General features: G+C 44.2%; 1 protein-coding gene across 2 annotated transcripts in view; it reads right to left on the bottom strand.

Annotated features, from left to right (window-relative positions):
* LOC146798001 (uncharacterized) overlaps positions 1-18,239 on the bottom strand; it is a 423,068-nt gene that overhangs the window by 21,955 nt on the left and 382,874 nt on the right. For both annotated transcript variants that reach the window (XM_085625231.1, XM_085625232.1), the window contains 2 exons: positions 7,386-7,488; positions 6,958-7,117 (listed from right to left, as the gene is read on the bottom strand). In XM_085625231.1, coding sequence (XP_085481357.1) covers positions 6,958-7,117; positions 7,386-7,488 — 263 coding nt within the window. The remainder of the gene's footprint in view (positions 1-6,957; positions 7,118-7,385; positions 7,489-18,239) is intronic.

Genomic DNA, 18,239 nt, shown 5'->3' with positions numbered 1-18,239 from the left:
GAATGTATGACATTGTTCTGCATTCTGTCCATCAACTGTGTTTTTTTGCAACTCTCAGATTAGGCACACAAGTCAGAAACATTGTGAGGTGGAATTTGGCTGTTCCTTGACACCCAGAGAATGGGAAGATATATAATATCGAGCATGCCACACGGCCACCAACGTGGCCAGTATAGAAACTGCTACCAAAATAGTCACCTATTGGTATCTTACCCCTGTACGTCTACACCGGGGCAACCCCACTCAAAATCCAGATTGCTGGTGTGGATGTGGCTCTCTAGGAACATTGCTACACCTGCAATGGGAAAGTCCAAAATTAACCTCCTATTGGTATCAGATTATGGATGATGTAGATGCCCATAATCATACCCAAAAACCAAGATTTCCAGGCTACGTGATTCTGGGACTTCCTAACCCCCTCATGTTCCCCTTAAAATCACATAGGGGTAGTCAAATGGGCCTAACTCTTGGTACTGCACTACAAAACATCCTGATACATTGGGGCTCTAACCGGATTGGTATATTTTGGGAATGGAACAAATGACCCTCATGCTCTTTGCGCAGAGCACGTCTTATACCGAGCTCTGGCGCTCCTTCATTACTCTATTATCCTCCGAATATAGAGAGCTTACTTGCCCCAAATATTTTTGCTTGACAGATATATTCCGACTACCCCATCCTCAGAGGGTAATAAATGAGGTACGACTGACTCAATGCACAATCACATCACTCAACACTGGTTCTCATCTGGTTCTGGGGGGAGTGGGAAGTTTAGGGATGTGTTACCATTTGCCTTTTTGTAATGCATAATATAATGGAGCTATGTTTGCTCATGAGAATGATATGTTACATTGCTATGAACAAGGACATTAAAACTAATACAATAATTTAAGCCGTAAACTTGATTACGCCAATGGCCTCCACCATGGATCATCTTCATTAACTATGAAAAGACTTCAACGGATTCAGAACTTTGCTACCAGACTTCTACATGTAAAGCCACAAGTCCATATCGCCCCCGTCTTGATGTTGCTGGTTGCCATATGATCTACATTCAAGCTGCTTTGAATCACCCACAAAGCAATACATGGAGCAGGAGCGCTTTTCATCAGGAATAAAATCATTCAACAAACAAACCTCCACTCTAGATTGGCACCTCGCTTCAAAATCCCACCGTACAAGAAAAAAGACATAGGTGGCACATCCTTCTCTGTTCAAGCAGCCAAACTATGGAATTCATTACCCCCACACTTAAGATCCACAGATAACCATCTTATCTTCAGAAGGCTACCCAAGAGTTGTCTCTTTCCTACATAACCACCATATTCAAACACAAATGTACAGCATATCCTGTGTATATAAACAATTAATTTGATTATATCTAGATGTGTATTTCTTGATATAACTACGCATATGTACTTCTGTATCTATATATTTTTACTTTACTACTACTGTAAAAAACAAACTGACTCTCTTCAATGCACTACCCTATATTTCACCCTATGCCGTTCTCAATATATCCTCTACCTCTACTCGGACTCATCTCAAACCTCATTCTACTGTATGATCTCCAAAATAACCATTTCTAGGCTCTTCTCTCCTTTATTCCTTCTTGGATCACCCCAAACCTCATTTTAATACCATGATCTCCCAAATAAACCTTCTAAATTCTTCCTTCACCTATACCTCCTTTGACTCATCCCAAAACTCATTTTACTACTATATCTCCCTAAACCATTTGTAGAGATTCTTCCCTCCTCCATCTACTCTTATACTCATCCCAAACCTCATCTTACCACTATGATCTCCCAATAAACACTTTCTAGACTCTTCCATCCACCTGTTTTCCTTTTCAATCCAACTAACAGACTCACGTGTCCACAACTCTAATTACTTCAAATTTCCCCATATCAATCCACAACTATTCCTGTTTGGGTTCTGGAGTAGTGTGCTACTAGCCAAAAAGCACTTTGAATGCCTCGTCAGGGGTAGTAAGTGCTATATAAATACAATTACAATACTAGCTATGGGAAGAGACAAAGAGGGCAATGACTGCGAACTAAAAAATGTACGGAAAGATCTAGAAATTCAAGGTCTTAAGAGTTGAATATGCCAAATGTAAATTTGCTAAGAGACATGTAACTTACTTAGGTCATGGATTAGAGGATTTGGAGTCAAACTTAAGAAAGGTGTGTTGTAGGCTATTGAAGAGGTTCCCTATCCCCAGAATAAAGAGGACTTAAGGTCATTTTTAGGAATTTTTCCATGACATCTTTCCAAGTGAGGAAGTTGCTAAATAGAAATGTAAAGTTTCTGTGATCAGATGAATGTAAGCAAGAATTTTATAATATCAAAGTGGCAATTTGTTCTGCACCTGCTCTACAAGGGTTTGATCCCGTGTACCAGCATAGTGACTACAGTTGCTAGTAGCAAAGATCTGAGGGCAGTTTTGTCTCAAAGAAATAGTGCATGAGTTAAAGTCATTATTGCATTTGTGAGTACTATCACCTTCAGAAGAGAACTATGCAGCGATAGAGAGAAGCACTAGCCTGTGTTCAGGCTTTGGATCTTTTTCATTTGTCTGAATGGGGAAAAGAGGTGCTTGTTAGATGTGACCATAAACAGTAAGGGAAAACTTGGACCACCGTGGGAATGTCAATAGTATTTATTTATTTATTTATTTATTTTTGGCGATTTTTAGAGCGCGCAAATACCCGAGGGTGTCTCGGCGCTGTGTCACAGAGCTCTCCGTAGGAAAGGAAACTAGGCATGGAATAGCCATGTTTTCAGATTTTTTCTGAACTTAAGCAGGGTAGGTGCACACTTAAGGTGGAGAGGGAGAGTGTTCCACAGTCTAGCTGTGGCAACGGTGAAACGTTTGTCTCCCCAGTTAGCCCTTCTTGTGCGGGGGACTGTTAGCAGATGGGCAGAAGATGAACGCAATGTTCTTTGCTGTTCGGGTGGGCGAAAGGCTTGTTTTAGAAATACGGGGCCATGGTTATGAATGGCTTTGTACGCTATGCACAAGGCTTTAAATTTGATGCGGCTCCTTACCGGCAGCCAATGCAGCTGTTGGATGTAGGGGGAGACCGATGCAAATTTAGGAATGCGTAGCAGGGTCCTAGCTGCTGCATTCTGTACAGTCTAATTTATTAAGGACCTTTCGTTGTGCATTTAGGAGTAAGGCATTACAATAGTCGGTCTTGGAAAAGACTAGCGTGCTGACTAAAGTTTTGCCTGCGGAAGATGGTAGGTACGGAATGAGTTTTTTGATTTTTTTTAAGGTGTGGAAGGCAGATGAGACCACTGAGTTTGCGTGCTGCTGGAAGGACAGTTTGTTGTCGAAGATGACCCCCAAATTTCGTACCTTGACCACTGGTACTGGAGGTTGTCCCATTTGTTGGGGCCACCATTGAGGAGACCAGGTTGGTTGTAGTCTCCCGAATGTCATCACTTCTGTTTTATCAGAATTTAGCTTGAGGCAGTTTGATGACATCCAGGAGCTTATTGCTTCCATGCCAGATTGGAAGTTTGACGCTACTGTTTGGCCATCATCGAATACGGACAACACCAGTTGTGTGTCGTCTGCGTATGTAGTGAGAGAGATACCGTGGGACTTGATGACCCTCGCTAAGTCAGACACATATATATTGAACAGTGTCGGGCTTAGCGAGGATCCCTGTGGTACACCGCAAGGCAGGGAGAAGGTCTGGGAAGTGTATTGTCCCAGCTTCACCGTTTGTGGGCGGTTTGACAAGAATGAGGCCAGAAGCTCCTTAGCCTTGTCCCTTACTCCTATGGCCGCGACATCTTCTAGGTTAGCCCAGTTATCCATGCACTTGTTAGACTTTGTGTACAAAGTATACTATTTACTACAAAAGAAAAACGCAGTAGCAGATTTTTTTAAAATCTAGGATGCCTACTACATTACTCCAAAATCAGGAGGATGTGTTGTAAAGTAAAGGAATTGTGTGGGTGGTTGAAACAGGGGAACACTTTATAATCTGGAGGAATTGCAAGCAGAGGGTAAGAAAGATCAAGAATTAAAAAAGAAATATTGACTTTGTGAAGGAGGGTTGGCCCAATAAAAGTGATGAGAATACTTGAAGCATTCTGGGAAGTATGCAGTAAACCGGCAATTGTTGCAGTTTTCTTAGAGGGGAAAAATAATTCCTCCATCTGCTTTAAGGAAAAGAAAAACAAAAAAATCGGTGTGCCATGAGGGGCACCTAGGTATAATAAAAACGAAACCAGCAATAAAAAAATGTATATTGGTGGCCAGGTATTGATAACGAGGTAGGCAGTGAAGTCAGAGAATGCCATGTATGCATGGCAGCTCATAAATCCTTGAAAACATGGAGACCTCCTCTAAGCAATACATTCAAGTGCCCAGAAGCTCCTTGGGAAAAAGTGGCAGTTGACATTATGGGGCCAATTGGAAATATTCAAAAATATATTGTAGTATTGATGGATGTATTTTCCTGGTGGCCTTAAATCAAAATTGTTAACAAAATGAATACAGCTAAAATACTAAGGTTCATAGACTAGGTTTTCCAGAAATAAGGGATACCCAGCATTTTACTGAGTGACAACAGTGTACAGTTTGTCTCAGAGAAAGCGGAGGAATATTTTTCTAAAAATGTATGGTTTGCCACTGGACAACATCTCTTTACAACCCAATTGGTAATGGAATTGTAGAACACTTTAATAGAGTTCTCAAGGGGGGCATTCAGTTAGCACTAAAAACAGTTCTTGTTGAGTAATGCAAGTGTATAAAACTTTTTGGTCAAATAGAGCAACAGAAGTGGCATGCACAGGGTTTTCCCCGTTTGAATTAATGAGAGGATGAAAACCTAGATCTAAGCTTAACCCAGGGGGGTTACCCACTCCCACGAGTGTGACCTGGTCTTTGGGAAAGTTCAGAGAAAAAAAATGAACAAACGAGTAGAAAATGAAAAATACTATGACAGGAAACACAGCAAGTTAAAGGTTGGACACTGGGTTAGAATTTAAAAAAACAGGCATAGTTCCCAAGGGAATTCGTTCTTAATTTGAGCCTAAATGTACTAAGCAAGTGTTAAATAATGCAGTCAGATTAGAAGATAAGGTGTGGAATTTAAAGAGAGTAGCTTTGTTTTCTGAACAATGAAGAGTAGAAATGCTAGAGAAAGAAAATGGTAGGACACACAATCTTGAAGTAGATGTGATTATCTTTATGATTCATCAATTAAGCTTGATAATATACCTGTTTTTTTTACCCATAGGCTATATGGTGGATTTCACTATTTAAAATGTATCAATGCAATGATTGTACTTTTTTTCAATGTGATGCATATAAAGGTTTTTATTTACGTTTAAAAGAGGGGAGATGTGTAGAAGTACTGTAATGGAAGTATTAACATCAAGTAGAACGTGGAATGTTGAAGTTAGAATGTGAGAAGTGACAGTTTGAGAAATCAGTTGCTTGGAGTACACAGAGCGCTTCGTCGCATAATAAAAGAGGTTATTTAACTTCCATTTGTGTAGTCTGCTAATATAAGTTTGTCAACATCAGACTAGCAATTAAACAACAGGAGACGAAGTGTGTACAGATTAAAACAAAAAGATTACAAACTTAAAGACCCTCCCCTACCTGCTACCTCAAGCCAGCTTATTACAGAGGCATGTCTGTCTGTTATCAATCTACCATTGTAAAGGCCTCCAAAAAGTGAAGGGTGCCTTTAAAAAATGAGAAAGCACGGTGTAAACACCAAGGAGAAGTTAATAGTATTGAATGTCTTCAAAGACTAGATACAACAGAAAATGCACAATGCAGTTATATTCACTATCACCACAGTGATCCCACTCCCGATACTTACCTAAAGTAGACGACCATCAAAAACTCATTAAATCCTCTTTTCTCACAAGTTCCTATCTCCTCAGCATTAATCTTCAAACTCCATGTCAAACCTGGGTTCCTGGTGGCCAGCACAGGTGTCAGAATCCACCTGCATGTTTATGATACTCAACCTTGTCTGTAAGTCGCACACAGCTATGACATTTATCACCTAGATGAGTCTTCAACATGTTCCTAAAAGGTTTTGGTAATCTACTCATAGCTCAGAGAACCCATTCAACAGCACAGTACACATGCCAAAAAACAACAAAGGAGCACCCGTTATCCTTTTCTTGTGTTTCCGAGGACACAGTAATTTGTTATTTGTGGATCTAAAGGATCTTGCAGGCAGACAGGGTTTTACATGGTTTTTCAAGCACTGCTGAACTTTACTATAAACCGTTTTATGAGCAAAAGTCAGGGCTTTAAAAGGGGATCCTGACTGAATCCAGTATATCTTCAGTGCACAATAATTAGGAGCCCTTTTTTGCAAATTAGCCACTGCTGCCGAATTCTGCACACTCAGAGTTTCCTTATTCTAATGTCGTACCACTGATCACCCTGCCTATTTTGACAGGATCAGTCTCCTCTAGTAAAAAAGTGACCTCCACACTGATTGATAAGATGGTAGCTTGAGGAGACAATAATGCGAGTAATCCAGCACCACCCAAAGGGTTTGAACGCTAATTTATCTGATTTCCAAAGTGACACTGAATGAACAAGCAACCACTTTGGCACAAACGTTTGCTTCTCACATCCCTGGGGCATCAAAGAAGAAATTCGACAACATCAGCACCTGTAATATGTGCAAACACAGAGGAAATCACCATTGCACCTCTCCAGTAGGAGTATACAAAATAACTCACACTGATAAACAGCAAAGGGCGTCTGGAATGATAGTAATTTATACACAGGACTATTTCACATTCCGATTAGCTTCACTTCTGTTCTTAGAAGAACTCAGAGGACAGAGTTGATTTAGCAGACAGGAATGCTGGAGGGATGATGGAGGCGGAATTTAAAACAGGGAGACGGGACCACAGACAGAGGAAATATGTTATCCTCTCCACCCGCCAGCATACCTTCCTGATCGTTCGGCAGCTCATCTGTTCGCAGGTCGGTTTGGAGGTCCCTCCCAGGGAATTTCTGTCCCTCGAAAGCTTCTGTTACCATTCTCTTCATCAGGATCCATCCAGTAGGCTCCAAAACCTTTGCTTCAGGTGTTGAGGAGAAAAGAGGAATCTTGAAGAAAAAGACGACAGAAAACCTTACATATTACTGTTTTTCTGAAGGCACCTGTAGATTATTTTTCTGTGTACTAATAGTTTTGAATTGGGAAAATAGGTCTGCCATGGTACAGGGTTCAAGTATGGCTTAGGTTTCAGAGGCTAGATGAATTTGTGGGTATTCTTAACAGTTCTAGTCTGTAAGAGGTTTAGAGGATTTGGGGTGGTAAAATGACAGGTGTGATGATGTTCTAAGGGTGCCTGAGTGCCAATCACCAACTCACCTGGGGCTTCGCAGGTCTCTGAAAAAGTCGCAGGGATTTTCGCACCTGGTTCTTACGCTCAATTACGACTGGTGATGCACGGGTGCTTCTTCCAGAATGTTTCCTTAATAAGAAAACTTAGAATTGTCAGTAAATCAGAAGAGATAATCATTTAGCATTTTATTCCGCTGTATAGGATGTCTCAATATTATCCTTTTCATGCCACTGAGGCACATGGTGGAAAAGGACATTTTGTAAACTACAATGTGACCAAAACCATCCACCTAGAGGCTCAATTTAAATACAGTTAAAAAAAAACAAAACTTCAGATTGCATTTGAAGGCGTTGTTACAACCCAATAATTAGTTAGAGGTATCGTTAAACCCTGAATTATAATAACCTTTATATTTTTTTAAGATTCTTAGCGCTATTGAGATTTAATAGGAAGAAGGTCATTTTATACAACTAGAATGTGCGCTACCGTAACTGGTTTACAACCATAAGTAAGTACTTATAATATTGACAGTTGTCAGGGCAGAAAGAACAGTAAAGGCGATATGAATAGGTGCGAGAAAGCCAGTTAATGGGCGGAAATGTCAAACATAACAGAGCACTCCCTTTCTGTAAGAGAGAGGGTAGGGGGCAGTTAATGAGAAATTACTGCCTGTAAACATGCGTTATTGGTGGTATGACCAAGGATTTAAATTTAAGGACTTTGAGAAGCAGGGAGTCCTTGCTTTTAAGTCATCTAGAGCCTCCTGAAATGGGCTGTTTGTTTTGTGTAGGTAGGGTACAGTGGTATGTATAGGTTGTTGGTGAGGATGCAGAGTTATTATCCTAGCCAGAATAGGGAGACCGTAGAGGTGGCAAAGAATGGGTGTGATAGTCATATTTTTTGCGTTGTGGAACAGATTGTCTGCTAGGAACTATTCTTGTGGAACCCTCACATGTGGTAGGATTACCGATTTTTATTAAGAAATGTTTAACAGGAAGGAAGAAAATGATTTATGGACTATACCTTTGCCATCCATTCGATGTTATAATAGTGATGCTAGTCTGTGATAGCTGATCACGTGAAATTCGGCAGGTAAGTCAAAGGAGACAATAGATCAAGTATCACCCTTGTTGAGAATGTCATGTTTAAAAGACCGGAAATTTAGCCCTAATTCATGTTTAATGGTTGGCTGATAGTGCTGAGGGGGCAGATCTGGCTTTTTTTTAAAGAAAAGTTCTTGATTTAGTAACATGCCAATTAGCTTGCACCGGGGTTTCTGGAAGAGAGCAAAGTTTTTTTTCAGGGCTATGATCCCAAAAGGAATCAGCCTACTTTGTCCCAAATTATTAATCCGTCAGTGGGAATTGGCGTTAAAGTCTTGGAGAAATTTTGAGAACGGATGATGGGAATGGAGCTAAAGTCAAAGTCAAGCTTGTTTCTTGTAAGTGGGTTAAGAAACTATCTCAATGAATCTGTTGATGGTTGCATTCTGGGAGGTTGCTAAATTTTTTAATGTGTGTGAATAGTGTTCTGGACGCTTTTGCTAGAGAATTTGTTTGGCCTTAGAAATATAAAGTTTGCATTTTAAATGAGCAGTTTGTATTGTTTCTTAATATTTTTTAGTTTAGGTAGTATAGTCAATGTGAAGAATTTGTCTATTACCAAACTTACATTTTCCGTAGTACACTTCTTTTAGCAGCAATTGGTTCAGGGTACAAAGGCGAACCTCTGTCCTGAACCTTAAGTGGTACCCAACCAGTTCTGGACCCTTGGAAGTGGTGCTAAAGGAGCTTCTCCAGCCAAAATGTAATACTTAGAAAACTTTTTACCAAAAAGTGGCCTGAGAACTGACAGAAGACCTGAACTTATCTGCTTGCCAATCTGCCAGAGGTGTATTACTGGTTCGCCTGACTTTTTGGTATCTCCTGCTAAGTTTTCTTTGCAGCAACAAATCCTGTTCAAAGGAACCTCTCAGAAGGGGTATACGGCCTCCTGGAGCTCTCATAGGCTACAGCCTGCAGATTCGTCCCTCTGAGGATTTTCACACTTCCAAAAAAAGTGACAAAGTCCAAACAAAGAAGTATTCACCACTGTTGTGTCCAGCAACTCCCGGACGTCAACGACCCCTCCTCACACACCACCAAGCTGCCTTACCACACTGAACTTTACCTTCACTGGAACTTTCTTCAAAATGTCTTCCAAGTCCGAAGGTGAGCTGAGAACAGGCTCAAGCCACCTTGTGTATCTGAACTGCGCTCCATTGCGGTCAGCTGTAACTTATCCCTGGTCTTGTGCAGACCAGATACCTGTGGTTGGCGCTTTGACCAACAATTTTAAAAATCCAAAACTCCGGCTCTACTGAATGGATTTAATTCATTTTGGTGTTAAATTTATTACATTTTCCTCTATTTTTCCAAATTGTTGTTGGATTTTTCTTGTGTTATCACTTTATTACTGTTTGTGTTCTTTATAAATACTTAACACACTGCCTCCAAGTTAAGCCTGTGTGCTTTTGCACCAAGCTACCACAGGGTTAAGCACAGGCTAATTTTGTGACCTTTGTGGTTCACCCTGACAGATTGTGGTTGTTGCTTGAGAAGAGTTTTCAAACCCCTCAATCAAAAACCTAATCTCCTACAAGCCAAAAATCACAGTTTAAATCCAATTACAAATATGTAATGGCTGTGATTAAGTGACTATTAGTTGGGGTAGATGGTAGTAACCACAAGTAATAAAGTCACTAATATCTTCGGTCCTGTCAAAAGGTTCCAGTAATTTAAACCAGAGTAACAACCCCTGGTAGCTATGGCACAGAGCAGACAGGCTTAACTTAAGAAAAATGTGTAAAGCCATTAGAAGTACAAAAACAGTTAAAAAGTCAAAAGCCAAATTAAAATCCCACTCCAGTTTCTAAAAATAAATAACATCTAATGAACTAAATGACACCAAAACAACAAAACCCAAATAAGGAGAACCAGAAATATGACTTTTTAAAGATTTAAGTGAGAATAGCACCAAAAAGCTCATTAGGCCAATAGTATTTAATGAGCGCAGTATACCGGGACCATGGATTGGTTTGAGGCTGACTGCAAAGGAGCGTTAGACCTGGCATCCTTGGTGTAGTTTCCCCTGTCTTTTTGCATCTACCGCTTATATTTTGGACTGTGTGCTGGAGTTCGTTTTTGCTGGTTTAGGTACTCTGGGCACTTTGCCACTGCTGATCAGTGCCAAAGTGCAAGCGTTCGTTCCCTCTATAAATTGTGATTGGTTATCCATGATTTGATTTACTGTCAAGTCCCTAGTAAAGTGCCCTGTGTGCACCCAGGGCCTGTAAATCAAATGCTACTAGTGGGAGTGCAATACTGATGGTGGCACCCACACAAGTAGCCTTTCAAAAGTGTCTCAGACCTGCCACTGCAGTCTTCACCCACAGTTTTTAACTGCCACGTTGACCTGGCAAGTGCACCCACTTACCAGGACCTAACCTTCCTTACATGCAAGTCACCCCTAAGGTAGGCCCAAGGTACCCCCATGGACTGGGTGCAGCGTATGTTAAAGGAAGGACATGTACTGGTGTGTTTAACATGTACGGATAGTGAAATATGGGGTATTGTGTGTTTTACTATTGCAAGGACTAGCTCTCCCATAGACTATCATTGGAGCTGCCTTGTAACATTTTAAAAGTGGAACTTTCAAATTGGGAGCAGCTAGAAATGTGGAGTTTGGGCTCACTGAACTCAGAATTTAATAACACACCTTTTAGTAAAGGTATTTTTTGAATTGTGTGTTTGAAAATGCCACTTTTAGAAAGTAGGCATTTGCTTGTTTAACCATCCTGTATGCCTCTGCCTGCTTGTGGATTCACGTTCTGATTTTAGACTGACGGGCTGTTTGTGCATTCATTCCAGACATTCACCCAAAGGGAGCAGAGGTGTGCCCTGCATATGCTGATGAACCATCCTGGGCTAGTGTGGAAGGAGGAGTTGTCACTAGCACCTGAAAAGGCTGTGGCTGCCCTGCACACTGCTGTCTCCACTCCCTGTAGTGTGTTTGGACCAGGGAGGACAGAATTAGTTTTACTGAGCAAGACAGACTTTCTGAACAAAGACCTCAAAGGGAACAAGCATTGGCATAGCCAATAGGTCTCGCCTTTGGGACCTCATAAGTGTTAGGCATGCAACAGTGATGTTGTTGCACCAAGAAAATTGTGCTGCATTACTAAATACTTATATGGTCCCAAAAGCGAGACCTATTGGCTATGCCAATGCTTGTTCAACAAGAGGTGCCTCTGACGCCGCCACTGCCGGGCCCTAAGAGCGCAGCGCCAGTGCTCACCATTAATTGCTTCTAGTGCTTAGCATTGGGAGTAGCCCGTGGCACACTTCTGCTAGTGTTCCTCACACTTCCTTAATCTTTCCCCATCAGAATGAAGCAGAGGGTCTCACAGCCCAAGCGGCATGAGATGGGCTTCTCACAGCGCCTCAATCACACCCCTCCCCACACAGAGGTGTGTAGCATCATTGGTCGCTTGTTGTAATAACTCATTACAGACAACGAGTGATGCATTTTCCTTATTACTAGCACGTTCTAACATGGGAACTGATAAGAAAAATTGCAGGTTTTTATAGTGATATTATACCCTCCCTCATATTAAATCAATATTATAGTAATATGTAGTGACTGTAAAATATAGGTCCACATTTATCAATATTTTATCCTAAGGGAGAATTATTCCAGTCTTGCTTTCAGATAAATGATATGTTGATGAATAGAGATGCCATAAACAAAAACATAAGCCCAAACCAGACATGGGCAAGTTGCAGAGAGAGTCTTTAAAAGGCATCTTACAGCGGCAAAAAAAGAAAGATATGTTTGTGGCAATTTTTCAAAAGTGAAAAGCTGTTTCCAATGCCACACGATATTAAACAGCATGAAAATAAAATAAAGTCCAGATGATTATTTCACAGATTAACTAAAAAATTGGGTCAGTTAAAGTAAACCAGTATTAAGAACACATAACCAGGAAGCTAACATAAAAATCACAGGCACATTTACGGCGAGGAGCTCAACTTCTTGCCCCAGTAGCGTCGGCGCACGACTGCTGGTGAGGCACAGTAGGTTTTGCGGTGCAGGGCGTGGATTTGGGATGCGCCCTATGCCCCACCCAAGTGGCAGAACAATTAGCAGTGCATAGTCTTGGGGTAAGTGCATCAGTCTCACGGTTCAGAATTCTCCAATCATGCTTTTCGGTGGGATTTGGCATGGTCATGGTCATTTTGAATTTTCGTTTGCAAATAATTGGCATTGAGCCTTCTGTGATGTTCTCTGATCCCGTTTGGGTCTGATGTGGGCCTCTGTTGCTGCAATTGGGAACCCTACGATTTTTTTTTGTTTTTTACAAAATACAGTTTCAATTGGAGCTTGAATCGCTTGCATCAAGTATGTAGAAGCAGAATTTAAAATTTGAGACAGCCGATCAAATTGCAGTGGGTCTTGAATTTTTCTCTATCAATCTAGGGCCGATTGACAAATCTGTTAAAAAGTGGCAATGCTTGGTTTAATCTGTTAAATTTCATCAGGTGAAATTTTGTGTAGTTTGGTGAAAGCGGGGTGGACTGTAAGGGCCCAACGTAAAAGGGCCACGTGGGGAACTATGGCAGTAAAACAGGGACACACGAGACAGCGGTACAGGTATGGGCCGGAAGGTCACGAGCGACCTCCGCCCTTTTATTTATACTCTCTCTGGCCACGCCTGGCCAGAGAGTGATACATTGTGTGCGTTCTCTTCCGGGGCTGTTAGCTGTCCGACGAACAACTAGACCGTTACATCCCATTTCAAATCAGTTCTTTTTTTATTTTCCTCTGTCCAACTTGCGCTCCCCATGCAAATTCAGTTAGTCGGCAATTTGGTCGTGGGTTTGGACGCAGGTTGTATTGGTGTCGCCCTGTGCTTGATCCTCTGGTGGGACTGGCAGTTCCTGCTTCGCAGTTTCTCTTTGGCGAGTCAGTCTCTGTTTCCTCTCTTGCTGGTGTCGGATTCTGTTGTGGCCCATCGGTGGGAACAGGTCTCGAGTCCGGGAGGGTCAAATCTAGGGTTGTGTCTTCCCCAAAGTTCTGAGGTCCGTTTCCAGACCCAGGAATTTCTTTAAACCATGAGATGTTTCTGGTTATCACCTCTCCATTCCGCTCTACCGTTACTGCTGTTCCTCGGACCTTCCGTACCGACCACGGACCATCTTCATCGGGCGTCCGGAACTTTCCTCCACATCGTCTGTTTCGTATTAGTATTCTACATCCTGGCCTGAGTGTACGAACTCTGGCTCGTCTGCGTTGGCCTGCTCTTTCATTAATTGTTGTTCGTCTGCGCTGTGTCGCTGATGCGTCATATGGTTCCGGTTCCCAGGTGTCAGCTACTGGGAACTGGTGACGCAGAGGACCAGCTAGCATTAGCGACCATGGGGATCTCTGAGTAGTGAAGTGTGGTGTGCTGCGGTACTCACGCAGAAACTTTTGCAGTTCTATTTCAGGATCAGTCTGTTCCGCTACTGCTATGCGTAAGATCTTGTTGATGGTTCGCATGAACCTTTCTACTTTGCCGTTAGCTTGCGGCCATTGTGGCGTAATGCGGTGATGCCTTATCCCTAGCCTCGATAGGAACTCCTTAAACTCGCTCCCCTGGAACGGAGGTCCATTGTCGGTCTTAATTGCGTGTGGCAGGCCAAAGAGTGCAAACAGTTTCATGAGTGCTGGGGCCAAATGATTGAAGGCCGTGGATGGTAAGATCTCGATACAGGAGTATCATGTGTAGCTGTCTACTAGCACTGCTGTTACTCTCCCGTCGGGGAAACTCCCGAAGTCCAGGCTCACCCACGACCAGGGTGTTGGAGCATGGTCTTCAGTTATCACTGGGGCCGGTGACTCGGCACTCCCTGTTAGTTGACACGCTCGATAGTTTTTGACTGCCTTCTCTGCGGCTTCTTCCAGCCCTGGGAACCATAGTGTTTCCCTTACCCGGGATTTCATCCTTCCAGCGCCCTGGTGACCTTCATGTGCTAGAGCAATTATTCGATCTTGCAGACTCTGAGGGATGACGATTCGTGATCCTCTTAGTAGGATGCCGCACTCTGCAGTGCTCAGCTCATCTCGGACTCTCCACATCTTCCCTAATCGTGCTCTTTCTGTTTCGTTCCTCCCCTGGATGTTGTGAAGGAAACCATCCCACGATCCTCTTCGTATCGCGTCCGTCGTTCTCCTGAGGACCATGTCTGACTCCATGTGGGCTGTTATTTCTTCTTTAGAGTGTGCCGGCGGGCACGCCCATTGAGATACCATGTTGACGAATTCCTCGGTTTTCCGTTCTTGGCCTGCATCTAATTCTTCTTGTTGCGTCGGATGTTGTGACAGGAAATCTGCCGGGTTTTTGGCGCCAGGACGATACACCAGTTCCATCTGGTAGTGCTGGAGTTGTATTGCCCATCGTTCAATTCTAGGTGGGGGATGTGGCGCCGACCCTCGAAACAAAGGCAGTAGTGGTTGGTGATCTGTCACTACTCGGAATGGATGCCCACTGACATAAGAGTAAGTGGCTGCAGGCCCACTTGATAGCAAGCGCTTCTCTCTCTATTTGGGAATACCGAGCTTCTGTTGCCGTCAGCGCCTTGCTAGCGAACGCCAATGGCGCCCAGGTCCCTGGTTCCGTTTCTTGGGTCAAGTCCTACGGGACTGGCATCCACTATCAGTTCTGTCTGGCGGTTGGTGTCAAAGTACGCCATCGTCGTGCTGGCCAGCAAAGCCGATTTAACTTTCTGGAATGCTTCCTCCTCTCTTTGGGTCCATTGCCACACGGCGTCTTTCTTTGTCAACTGGCGTTTGGGTTCCGCAATGGTGGCCAAGTTCGGAATGAACCGCCCACAGTACGTTGCCATACCCATGAAACTCCTGACCTCGGAGGCCGTGTTGGGTGCAGGTGCCAGTTGTTAGCCTTCGACTTCTTAGGATCAACCTTCACTCCGTCAGGACTGAACACGTATCCGAAAAATTCAATTGAGCGCCGAAAGAATTGGCATTTTTCTTTATGGAGTGTCACTCCATGCTCGACCAATCTTTTCAAGGTTGCCTTGAGTCGGCGGTGATGTTCTTCCAGCGTCGCCGAGTGTATCAAGATATCATCACTTACGTTTATCACTCCTTGTAAACCTGTCAACACTTCCTTTACTGCATTCTGGAATATCTCAGCGGCCGAGGATATCCCAAAATTCAGACGCTTGTACCCCCGCAGACCCAGGTGCGTTGAGAATGTTGTGACGTATCTACTGTCTTTATCCAGCTTCAGCTGGTGGTATCCCGCGTTCAAATCTAGCTTGGAAAACCATTGTGATCCGTTCAGGTCTGCTAAGATGTCATCGACGGTAGGCGTCAGATGCCGTTCCCTCTTGATCGCTTAGATGGGCATCCTCATGTCGATACATATCCGGATTTTCCCTGGTTGGCGGGGTTTTTCGGCAATCACCATCGGGGATACCCACAGGGTTGGACCTGATACTTTTTCAATGACACCTTGTTGTTCGAGTTTCAATAGTTCTTGTTCCACTAGTGGTCTTAGGTGGAAAGGTTATCCATCGGTGTCGTAAGGCTACTGGCGTTACTGCTGTGTCAATGTGTAGCTTTACGGGAGGCCTTTTTATGCTCCCTAACCCTTGAAACAGTTGTGGGAATGACTCTAGGATGTCTTCCGTCTGTATGGTTTTCACGGTATTGGCAAACGTGACTAGGTTGAGATCTTCAGCTGTGTGGCTCCCAAGTAGCATGTCAGCTTCCTTGTCTACAACATGGAATGTCGTGGTGACTTCATGATCTTCTGATTGAACAGCCACTACCATTTTCCCCTTCAACTGGAGTGGTACCTGGCTCCCGTACGTGTGGATCTTCACTTTGGATGGTGCTAGCTGGGGTTTGACTATGAGTGCCTGGTAGTGTTGGTACCCCATGACATTGACGGACGCTCCCGTGTCTATCAGGGCAGTGACCGGCGTTCCGGCTATCTTGATATCGCAGGTTGGTTGTGGGCGACATCTCCGTTTTAAGTCATTCACGAATGACACAAAATGGCATTCTTCCTCTTCCTCTGTAGACGAGTCTTCCAGGTATTGCCGCCTCGCAGGCCCTGAGTTGGGTGTTCTTGACTGTGCTGGTTCGTCCAGCGACAGCTGTTTCACTTGTCTGTACGGTACTTTTCTCCCCGACGCTCCTCTCGGCCTTGCGCCGCCTCTGCACACGCTTGCAAAGTGATTGGGGATGCCACACTTGGTACATGTCTTACCTCTCGCCGGGCAGTTTTCTTGTGGGTGTTCCTCTTTGCCACAGTACCCACATTGCGACCTTCGTGTTGTTCTGGTGGGCCACCTCCCTCGAGCTCCACGTGGCATTGTGCGCACCGCATCAGCTCGCTCCGTCTTAACAGTCACTGTCTGTTCGGTTGCCGTGTGCAGGGCCGCTTCCATCGCGGACGCAAAGACATCTGAAAGTTCGTGTGATCTTGCTAAGATTAAGATGTCTTCCAGTGAGATGCGAGGTTGACGGAGGATAAGTGTTCTCAAAGTTTTGTTGCGGCACCCTTGAATTAACTGCGCACGGGCTTCCTTGACTGGGTCATCCTCTGTACATATGCTGGCTAGTTCTCGCAGGCGGGCATGACATGCATCCATGGATTCGCCGTCACGCTGGCGCGCTTGTCGCAGTTTGAATCGCTCATAATCTGGGTTGAGTTGTGGATCAAAGTGCGCATTTAATGCCCTGACTGCTGCGTCATAGTCAGTTGCCGGCCCTGTGTTCGGCAGGTGTGCAAACAATTTGTATATTTTGTCTCCCGCAAAATGCAATAGGAGTGACCTTTTGACTTTGTTGTCGGTTTCCCTCGTTGCTATGAAATAGTTGTCGAGACGGCCCAGCCATACCTTCCATCTGGGTGACGCTGTTGCAGGGTCAATTAGTTCAGGGGTAGCGTGCTTCCTTGCAAGTGTATGGGGGCCGCTGGTGATACTGGCACCACTGGTTGTTGGCTTGTTCCTGCCGTCGCTTGGTCAACCATGTTGAGCGCTTCTTCGACGTCGTTCTAGATCACCTGCGCCTACAGGTTTGTACTAGCGTGAGGTAGCGCGGGCTGTGCTTTCTCATTAAGTCTCATGTGCGTGCCTTGCCACTAGCTGTATTAGCTCTTATCTTGCCAGTTGCGGTAGCCAATGCTTGTTTCGCTCCTGCCAATGCTTGTTTTGTTTCTGCCAGTGCTTGTTTTGCCTCTGCCAGCAAGCTGCTGTCTTTACTGCTGCCCCGGGTGTTATTTTGGGTATGCTTCTTCTCCCCACTGCTGGGGGTGTCCTGGGGTGATTTGTGAAGTAAGGCCCCCTTGTTTTTGCCAATGCTTGATTGTGTCTACTGTTTCTTTTCTTTCAGGTACATGGCACCTCGGGATTGCAAATATAACGTTAACTGCCGTGTATGTCCCCCAGTATGCTGGTTATGCCGCGTCATATTCGGCTCGCAGAGCCCTTCCCCCCCGAATCTAGCAGCTGCAGCGCTCCGTCGCGCACGTGGCTTCCACCCGGCTTACCGGCACTTCGTCGGGATGATGAGACACGCGCTGGACGCGCGCGCACACTGTTCTACAGATGTTCCTCTCGGCAGCACACGCATCGGCAGGCGCTGGGTCCGGGCGACTTCAGTTCGCGTTGTGACACGATCCGGACACAGCAGACGGGCCACTCCACTACATTGGGCCTCTTCAGCCTCCGGTGCACCGTGAGAGCGTTGGGAGCGCGTCTTCGCTCCGTGGGGCATGAAGTCGAGGGCTCGAGTCACACCCTCGTCGCCAGTGTAAGGGCCTA

Source organism: Triturus cristatus, chromosome 9, assembly GCF_964204655.1.
Source record: "Triturus cristatus chromosome 9, aTriCri1.1, whole genome shotgun sequence".
Lineage (NCBI taxonomy): Eukaryota > Metazoa > Chordata > Amphibia > Caudata > Salamandridae > Triturus > Triturus cristatus.
This window is presented reverse-complemented; position numbering and strand designations above follow the sequence as displayed.